The sequence below is a fragment of the Diaphorina citri genome, unplaced genomic scaffold (genome assembly GCF_000475195.1).
Source record: "Diaphorina citri unplaced genomic scaffold, Diaci psyllid genome assembly version 1.1 scaffold42836, whole genome shotgun sequence".
Taxonomy (NCBI): Eukaryota; Metazoa; Arthropoda; class Insecta; order Hemiptera; family Psyllidae; genus Diaphorina; species Diaphorina citri.
This window is the reverse complement of record NW_007420158.1, coordinates 1-10,575: the sequence shown is the minus strand read 5'-3', so window position 1 is coordinate 10,575 and position 10,575 is coordinate 1. Positions and strand designations below refer to the sequence as shown.

The following is a 10,575-nucleotide window of genomic DNA, read 5'->3' as shown; positions in this document are numbered from 1 at the left end:
AGGTGTAAACAGAACTCCTTATGAACATCTTTTGCGTTCACAGATATCTCCTTATGCAAACAAGCCATTTCAAGAAATTCTAACCTCTCAAAATAATGCAGTAAATGGAAGTTCTAGTAAAACAACAAAAGACAGATATGCATGTAAATACTGCGGTAAAGTGTTCCCACGTTCTGCAAATCTTACGCGTCATTTGCGGACACATACAGGGGAGCAACCCTACAAGTGCAAGTATTGCGAAAGATCTTTCAGTATCTCATCTAACCTGCAACGGCATGTGAGAAATATCCATAACAAAGAGAAACCGTTCAAGTGTCCTTTGTGTGATCGATGTTTCGGTCAGCAAACGAATTTGGATCGACATCTGAAGAAGCATGAAGCGGATGATGGCAGTGGTCTTGTATCCATGGCAGATAGTCCTGAGAGTAGCAATGAGAATGAAAGAGAAGATGCTTACTTTGATGAAATCAGGAGTTTCATGGGAAAAGTCACATACTCAGGGGATGTGGCTTACAACCAGGAGAATTTGTATACGGGTAATAACCCTCCCTCTCCTCTCATTGATGTGAAGGATGATGATGATAATGAGTCTGAATTTCTCTCTGATGAAACTGAAGACACATTTATACCTCAGGATTTCAGGAAATCTCCATCAGAGATAGAGAATGGATCTCCTATTTCATATAGTCTGAAAACCAAAGGAGATCAGGAAATTATCAACAACAATACCTCAAGTGCTGCTGATGCCATTACATTACACGCATAAGTTCAAGGTTCTCAGTCCACACTCTCGCTAGCCAAAAATCAAAGTCGGTACCAAAATGTTTGTCAAAGATGTGTTAACAATACACATACATATCATATGATTGTATGGACAGTTTGGCTTATTCTCTCAATTGAGTATAATATCCCAAATTGGTCATGAGGTACGCATACCTACTTAATGTTCATGTTAGGTTTTCTTGTTTACTTCAGTTGTTATTAAATATTCATGTGATCCTAGTATTTAATTTACTTAATCTCTTATTTATTTTGTTTTACATTACATAGGGTACTCATGCCTTTATTCTAAGTTAATAGGTTAATACCTAGGCTGGTTAATGTACATAGATCAGGCAATATTAGTGTATTCTTTTTAGACACTTATCCAATATAAGCACTTACGTAGTTTTCTAAACATTATAGCATCCTCTTTTTGTATAAAATTATTTCTAATATTTATATGTTACTTACATTATTTTTTGTTTGCTGTAGATCTAAAACTTTCAATTCAATACCTTTGTTAAAAAATGATTCCCGTAATACTTGGGTACATATTTACAATGTTTCTTTCAATTTTAGGAATCAGTTTTTGCTTGTACCTCTTTATTGATACGTCTTGTTAAAATGATTGTAATTAAATTTCAAAGTTAAATTTTCCTAGGTAATCTTGTCAAATTTTTCCTAATATTTTCGGAAAAGGTGTTTTTTTTTATATTTACCGATAGAAATATGATGATCACTCTTGAAATCCCTTACACATACATGGTACTAGAAACACTAGATCGGCTACATTTCCTTTGAAGTACCTACAGTTACATGGGTACTTCTTGTGATGTGCCTTAATATCGTCATTATTACTATTAGTACTAAATAAGTATAAAATAGCTCCAGGAATAAATATTTCCATTCTGGATGCTCTATCCAGCAATGCAATGAATTCTAAGATCTCCTTTTGTACGTTCAACATTCAGATGTATTTCTTTACCTATTAGTAGATTTGCTCAACCATCAGGTAAATCAAAGATTGGGGTAATGAAAATACACCTTCACAATTGCATATTTTGACTAAGGTTACTCTACGTTAATTGTAATTTAAGTATTTATTATTTAGTCTAGTAAGCCAAAGTTTTCTCAATCTTATACCTAAACATACAAAAATAAAGTTTAATATTATCTTTTCAATTCAGATTAAAAGGAAGGTGTTCTTTTCATTATATCTAGGTGCCTTCATTTTGTTTATTGAATTTAAAGTGACAAACCTCAAGTAAATACATTCTTAGCTGTTAATATGTTGGACAGGGTAAATTATGAAACCTCATTACCTATACGAATAACATACTTGTACCTACCTAATATGACTATACCTATTAGAGTATACCTACTCATACGGAATGACCCACCATCAGAGACGCTGAAATTGATGGTAGGTAAGTACTAAGTATCTACTTACCATAATGAATTTATGATGCCGCCTAGATCTCCTATTAGGCTCGCTCTAGTCTATCTGCCCTGGAAGTCGTTCTGACTATTTATGAAGATCTGGTCGGGCTCATTAGTTGACTAGTGGAAACAATGTTTCTCAAAATGATTGAATAAGATGCAACCGATCAATAGACTGAGAGAGGCATGCCTCTAGAGAGTTTGATGTTTGATGGACACATGTCGAGTACGATGGACACATGGACAAACATGATAGATATTCTTGACTCACAACTCTCGTGTCCTTTTTTGGCTTTTATTTTTGCGTTCGGGTTCATTTAAGTTGTGTTTGAAATCCTCTTTTTGCTGATTTTGATCCATTAGGCACTCTTTTATATTCCCATTTAATTTCTACGTTACCTGTGTATCATATGTTGTTGAATATCGTCTTTTAATAGTGTGTTCCTACCTGTCCATACTTACCTCGGCACTTAAATCAGAAAGTATCTCACAAACGTTTGACCTGAACCATCAAAGCAAGAAGAACAATCCAGAGTGATGTTCCGTACATAAGAAGAATACCTAATAGTTTTCCTCTTTTAGTACAATCGCTTCTATTTTAACGAGAGAGCTCAAACAGAGTCCAAGTTTAGGTCAGGATAATGCTTCATGTATATTTGAACATGTATTGGTACAGCGCGATAGACTAAGAAAGTGACAAAAGATACACAGATTGAACACCGAAATCTTGCCGGCATTGGCGGAACCTTTTCGGTCACAAAGTTGGTTTTCAGCGGGACTATAAATATCGGCGCTTGATGTCATATGAGAACTTTTACCTCAGAATTCTCTCAAATACTTATGGACATTATTAGGCTCTCTGGTTTGATGAATTAATCTCGGAGCTGTGACCAAACAAGCAGCTCTGTATGACACAATGCGACAAGCGACTGCCAACACACAGTCAGCTGATGTATTTATGAGATCAGTGTCCAATGCTAGGATGTATTGTTGACTATTGAGTCTGATCAACGTATTAGTTACCAGTCAATCAGTTCAACAGAAAGCACGGATCAACTTTGTAACTTTGTATGAAAAGGGGTGTGCTTATCTCATCAAATTGTTGTAATAGAAAGAACAAGAACACGTTAATACCTCTGATAAATTTTGTTGAAAACTTACCTGAACTTGATTTGAAGATGGATAGAGAATTGATGTTTGATATTGTCTGAAGAAAATCTCCTGACAAGATCAATCTTACATAGGTTTCTTGTAGTGTCTAGAATTAGATTGTAGATATGAAAAGATTCTTGATGAAATTAATAGCATGTTTTTCACCACTATTTTGACATTGCCTGATAAATCAATAGTTGGCAACGGATATTTCTATTATTGATTAGTCTTACGTACGCTATGTCAAGCCAATGATGCAATGCGTACTCCTCCATAACTATCTCGCAATCAATATAGAGATACAACCAGTTCGTTTCAATAAACGACCACTGAGCGTTCACTAAATCAGTTAAAAAATCATAAAATAAGACTTACTTGTTACTAGAATTGAAATAACGTAAGTTGTGTTGCTTTTTTTTTTTCTTCTATCAATGACGCGATGTCTTGTAGGAGTATTACAATCAAGACTAATAGATTTTCCTCGGCTTAGCCACAATCCCAAGCTACGGCCCTCATTAAATAGGCTTGTTGCACTCTAAATTATGGGGTAAAGCCTAGGCACCATTATTCTGAATTTATTTGTTATTGGTCACTTGAAGCTACCCATAATTTCATAAATACTTAATATAATTGATAACTATTTATTGTAAAAGTATTAAAAAGCCAAGCCTTACTTGTTTTCTCGTGAGTGTGAGAGCCGAGAGCTTGGAGCAGAGTACTCATTTTGGTGACACCCCCATATTGCTGTCTGTGTGAATAATCATTGAGTTGGTACAAATAAACCTGATGATAATAGAAACTAAAAAATTCAAATTGTTCATTTCCTCTTTTACAACAGTATCTACCAATGTTTCTTACCATTCAAGTCGACTGAAAGTCTGCCTCTATTTCCTGGCAGTGAACCAGGAAGATTACGAAAATTATCGCCCGTAACTGCTCACATGATATTTTGACATTTTCTTTGAAAGATCTGCTTCAACGTGCTGAAATGTTGAAAATGAAACAATGCCACCCCCGCAAGCATCAAATGTTTCCTCTGAAGCAATGTGCCATCCCTGAGTCACTCAGTGTTATAGGCAGAAGTCCTTGGCTAGGACTCAAAAGAAATAATTCGCAATCAACAGGATGTGCTCCATATTCTCGCAAATTATTTGCAAAACTAAACTCCCGTACCATTAATAATATTTCTCTGTAGTTTAATTTCCAATGAGACGACTCAGGCGAACCATTATGGTAAGTGGTAAGTACCGTATATAAACCCTATCGTTGACGTAACCACTTAGACCGGTGTGAATTAGCAATTCACGGGATCGCTTCTGTATTTGACCATTTCATAATTGGTAAATAGGGCAATTATTTTTATTATAATTAATTTTTATAGTCACCACTTGAGGCTTAACTCATTTTACTTGTAACAGTTTAGTCGTCTAGTCGGCCTAGTGGTACAGTTCTTGGTTGCCTTGATATCATAATTATTATGTCTCGGGGAAGAGGGATTTCTGGAAACTTTCTTGAATCACTGTTGCCATGTTACTAATACCAATGTTCAATATTTATGATATCTTTTAACACTATTGCTACTCCTATAATACTTACGAGTATTAGTGTGTTGTAAACTTGTAAATTGGAGTATACTAAAGCTGAACGTACTTGTCGCAGTAATCCTAACACTTCCCTTCTGATTAGTCTCCAGTTACCAACTTAGATTGTCGCATCATTTGGGGATTTGCGTTCAGGAAATCGTCATCCAAATGGAACTCGATTTCAAAACCGAGCGCTGTGAATTGGTCTGATTGGAACGTTTCCAATCTTCCAATCTCATGAATCAATCGACACAATGCAAGTCGCATGCAAGTGGAGTTTCAAACCATCTTATCATGTCAGAATTCACTAAAAGCCAAACTCCGTCTATTTTTCTTCACAAATGAGACATTGTGAACTATGATCACCTTGCTAAATAGTACCCAGTCTTCTTATTTATTGATCAGTAAAAGCTTGGGAATTTGTCACGATTTATGTTAATTAATTTATAATGGTAGTCTGCAGTTTAATCTGTAATGGATTAGAGGTGCTGGAAGCTTCATGCAGAAATAACCTGGGAGTTCAACAAGGTGAGGGTTCTGGACCATGCAACTCTATCCAATAATCCAACTTTAACCTTTTGCGTACAGAATCAATTTCACCAGATTCGCTCTTACGGTAGGATTCATGTCCTACATGAACCTCAAGCGTTGTTGTTACAGTCAGACGTAAACAAAACATTTCTTTCAAATACGGTAGGATTCATGTGAGACATGAAACCTCCGAAAAGCGACTTGTGGTAGGCTTCATGTCACACATGAAATTGTTCCCTCGCTTTTAATTTATTTTCTTTTTTTTCCTAGTTGAGATAGAAACATCTGTTTTTTTTATCTTCTTCGGAAATCTTCGGACTATAATTCCGAATGCTTTGGAATCATAATAAACAAACACCGGCTTTTCAGTCTGCATTTGAAAGGAGCAAAAGATACACAAGTTCCTAGGCACGTCCTACCGTAACGCCTCCTATCTGTAAAAATCAAGCCGACCGTAGCGAGTAAATCTGTAGCTTCATGCTGGACATGAATCCTACCGTATCGCCAGATTTAAGTTATATTTCTCCTACCATAATGGCGGAACCATGATTTCATGTGACACATGAATCTGTCCGCAAAAGGTTAAAATGTACAAACCTCTGTTGATGTTGTACAGAGAAATAGGAGATGCAGTAGTCACAGAAGATTTAAAGCCAGCAATTTAGCTACGTTTGACACACAATAATGGTTATGAAGTCATTTGATACATCTTTTCCCCAACAGGACATTGGAGGTTAAGCAACATGTCAATATCTGGATCATGGTCAATATCTGGACGGGAGGGCGGGGACTAGTTGACACATTTTCACAACCATCCCTCATATAATATCTGGAAGCTCATCTTTCTACCCTCAGGCGATTTCATCTGCCTCTACTTCGTGGTGTCTTTCAGACGATTAGTGTGAGCCAAACTCGTTCATCCCATAAAAGTAGGAAAGATAAATTTTTATTTTCTTTCCACTTAAATGATAGGAATTTCTCCTCCTCCTCCTCCTCCTCCTCCTCCTCCTTCTCCTTCTTCTTCCCCTCCTTCTCCTTCTTCTTCTTCTTTTTCTTCGTCCTCCTCCTCTTTCTGCTACTTTTCGTCCTCCTTCTATGTCTCCTCCTTCTCCTTTTCTTCATCCTCTTCCTCCTTATAATTTCTCGTGTTTTTCTTTCGGTTTTTATATCGAGGCTTTTAACCATTCGAATGTTTTTAACTACCAAGGTATACATTTAATGTGAATGTTCCAAATTGGTCTTCAAATCTCTTAATAGTAACTTCATTTTTTGAAGCTTATGTTTTGCTTTTGAAGAAGCCGTCAAAGCTTCATAGTTTCTCCGTCTTCTTCAAAGACTTGCCTATTAGGCAGGTATGTAGCAATATAGGCAGTTCCTATATTTTATCCGATGTTTTCTTAGAATCATAGATAGATCTACGTAGGTATGAAGATTCGAAGATACTTCAAACCTCAAAAGGGAGATACCCGATACTTCAAATCTCACCTTCTTCAACATTGGATACCGCATCAGTCGCGTGTTACACACCGATTTGGAAAAACTCTTTTCGAAATATTGAAGTTCGTAAACTACTTCATCACAAAAAGAAACAAAGTTGTGATTTCGTGTCCATGATGGTGTGAACCGAGCCAGATGACTTCAAGACTTTAAAGTTTATTAAAGCTCTCCTTTCCATTAGAACCTATTGAGTGGCACCTGGAGATACTACTATCATGCAAACAGACTATCATTTTAAACAAACTATAATTTAAAACAATCTATCATTCTAAAGAAACTCTTTTTTTTACAAACTAGGTATCATTCTGTTTTTGTTCTTAGCAGATGAACTACTGAACATTCAATACATAATTTATACATATCAGTGAGTTAACTTGAATTTTTACCTACTTCCCCTTTTACTCCGTCTTTTCCCTCTCAATCAGGGTTGACGTTCTTAGTCATCTTTTCCAAGTCGCTCGGTTTTGTGCCTTTGAGCTCTTGTCACACCGTTCTCTCGCATATCCTCTATGACACGATTTTTTTTTACCTGTGTAGCTATATTTTACCTAAATTTCTTTCTATCTTCCCCCAGATTGGAGGACCATCTAATCACCGGCCATCGCTACCCACCCGATCAGTACCGCTGTGAGTCTTGCTCTCAAACTTTCTGCTGGAGACCCCATCTCAACTTCCATCAAGCTCAGGTCCACGGACGAAAGTTCCCCTGTGAGAATTGCACCAAGGTGAGTTGACATTTCATTTCCGTGAAATAAAAAGGAATTTATCTTCATCTTCCTCGGTTATTTCATGTTGCTGCTGGGATTCGAACCGCAATCCTCTCGGTTATCAATACTATAATACGTTTACCTAACTGCCGGAACCCAATAATTAATTTGTTAGCTAAATTAACTGAATTCTACGTTTTAAATTCGACAAATTTATTTTCGAGTTTGTTCGTCTATTTCACGAGGGATGGTCCGGTATTTGGTAAAAATGTTCAAAGTATAACAACTGTAGCTTTGGGATTCTCGAAGGATAACATGGATTCGGTCATCTTTCACTTTGTAAAACATTCATCATGAAAATTGAAACCCCTAAAACCATCCTGTTCTCTTCTCTTCCAGGTATTCTCTGACCCCAGCAATTTGCAACGACATATCCGCACCCACCACGTCGGGGCGCGACAGCATGCTTGTCAGGAGTGCGGCAAAACCTTCGCCACATCGTCCGGTCTGAAGCAGCACACTCACATTCACTCGAGCGTCAAACCGTTCCGCTGTGAAGTCTGCCACAAGGTGAGTCCAGTGTGGGGGTGGGCCGTTCTGGACGTTGAAAGAGGATGTGATAAAATTGTGGAAGGGAATGGAATATTATTTGACTAAAGAGCTACAAAAGACACAGAATGATTGATGCTGACACAAAAATCCAGCAAAGAGAAATAGGAAGAAACTTACCAAAATAGCAAATTTATTCAGCAATGAGAAATATCCAGCTAAATTAAGTAGAGCAAATCTTAATTTATACCGTTTCTTTACTTTTCATTTCAGGCCTACACCCAGTTCTCAAATTTGTGTCGTCATAAACGAATGCATGCAAACTGTCGGATGCAGATCAAATGCGTCAAGTGTGACCAATCCTTCAGTACGGTAACATCGCTTTCCAAACATAAGAGATTCTGTGACTCGACCACACCAGGCACTACGCCATCAGGGCAGAACTCTCTATCAGCAATGTCTCACCAAACCCCTGGCATTCCTAATCCTTACCTGATGTACCCTCGGCCCGGTGGTACTTTACCATTCTACCCACCATCCCTGATGCCACCTTACCCAGGATTGTTTCAACCAAACCAGACACCAACACCTCATCATCCATTTCTTTCAAATCCATTATTGTTCAACCAATCCATGAAATCCAATGAAGAACTGGACAGAGCGAAGATAAATATCAACCTCAGTGTTGAAGCATATTATAGGTTTCAACTGCAGAAGAATGTTCAACAGTCTGAGGAAAAAAGGAAAAATTCTCCTTCTCCTCGTAAATCAGATGTACCGAAAACGTCTGGTGGAAAGTTGTTCGAGTTTTCTGAAAGTAAAGATTCGCCACCCACTGCAGAAGAAGCAAACTCAAATCAGAGACCATCACCTGCCCGGCCCACCATCAGTGCAAGCAATGCTGTCACTTATCCTGATCCGAGGGAGCAACTGGAAGTTGTCACCACAGATGTCAAGAGTGATGTTAATCAGAAACCACGAGATAAACTTACCAACTTCTCCATAGATAAACTTAGTGGGAAAATGGATTCACCAAAAGATGAAGATGCCAGTGAGGAAAGTAAACCCAAAAAGGCAAAATACTGTGATCAACCTTTAGACTTGAGCATAGCATCAAAATCGTCTATTGATTCAGACAAGCAAGACGCAAATGAAACTTTTGTAAAGACACCGGCTACATCCCCGGAAATAGGTAAAGATGAATCTGTGATAAATAAATCTTCTCCTACTCCTCCAGACGATCCTGTGGAGGAATCCAAACGGTCACCTACTCCACAAATTGTCTCTCGATCTCCAAGTCCCATTAAAAATCGTTCACCAAGTCCCCCAGTATCAAAAGCCAATACCACTCCGATGGCATATCCAAAACCTATTCACCCTATGAGCTTAGAAGCTTTTTTTCCATTGAAAAATTTTGGTTCAAGAAGTTACCCTCCTTTTCCTCCTCCTCACCCTACAGACCCCCATGAGAGACTTTGTCCGCCCTCACTACCAGGTTTCAATCCACAGAGATCTTTCCCTTTTTTAGGACTTATGAACGGTATCAACAATAGTTTAGGTGTAAACAGAACTCCTTATGAACATCTTTTGCGTTCACAGATATCTCCTTATGCAAACAAGCCATTTCAAGAAATCCTAACCTCTCAAAATAACGCAGTAAATGGAAGTTCTAGTAAAACGACAAAAGACAGATATGCATGTAAATACTGCGGTAAAGTGTTCCCACGTTCTGCAAATCTTACGCGTCATTTGCGGACACATACAGGGGAGCAACCCTACAAGTGCAAGTATTGCGAAAGATCTTTCAGTATCTCATCCAACTTGCAACGGCATGTGAGGAATATCCACAACAAAGAGAAACCGTTCAAGTGTCCTTTGTGTGATCGATGTTTCGGTCAGCAAACGAATTTGGATCGACATCTGAAGAAGCATGAAGCGGATGATGGCAGTGGTCTTGTATCCATGGCAGATAGTCCTGAGAGTAGCAATGAGAATGAAAGAGAAGATGCTTACTTTGATGAAATCAGGAGTTTCATGGGAAAAGTCACATACTCAGGGGATGTGGCTTACAACCAGGAGAATTTGTATACGGGTACTAACCCTCCCTCTCCTCTCATTGATGTCAAGGATGATGATGATAATGAGTCTGAATTTCTCTCTGATGAAACTGAAGACACATTTATACCTCAGGATTTCAGGAAATCTCCATCAGAGATAGAGAATGGATCTCCTATTTCATATAGTCTGAAAACCAAAGGAGATCAGGAAATTATCAACAACAATACCTCAAGTGCTGCTGATGCCATTACATTACACGCATAAGTTCAAGGTTCTCAGTCCACACTCTCGCTAGC

The 10,575-nt window shown here is 38.0% G+C and overlaps 1 protein-coding gene across 1 annotated transcript; it reads left to right on the top strand.

The window, feature by feature from the left end:
- Positions 1-10: 10 nt before the first annotated feature.
- Positions 11-10,565, top strand: LOC103523811 (transcription factor hamlet-like; the record flags this gene model as incomplete). Its single annotated transcript, XM_017449325.1, has 5 exons — positions 11-760; positions 6,305-6,369; positions 7,540-7,690; positions 8,072-8,242; positions 8,495-10,565. Coding segments are annotated over 5 exons (3,186 nt in total), but the record flags the coding sequence as incomplete, so codon positions are not given.
- Positions 10,566-10,575: the final 10 nt, after the last annotated feature.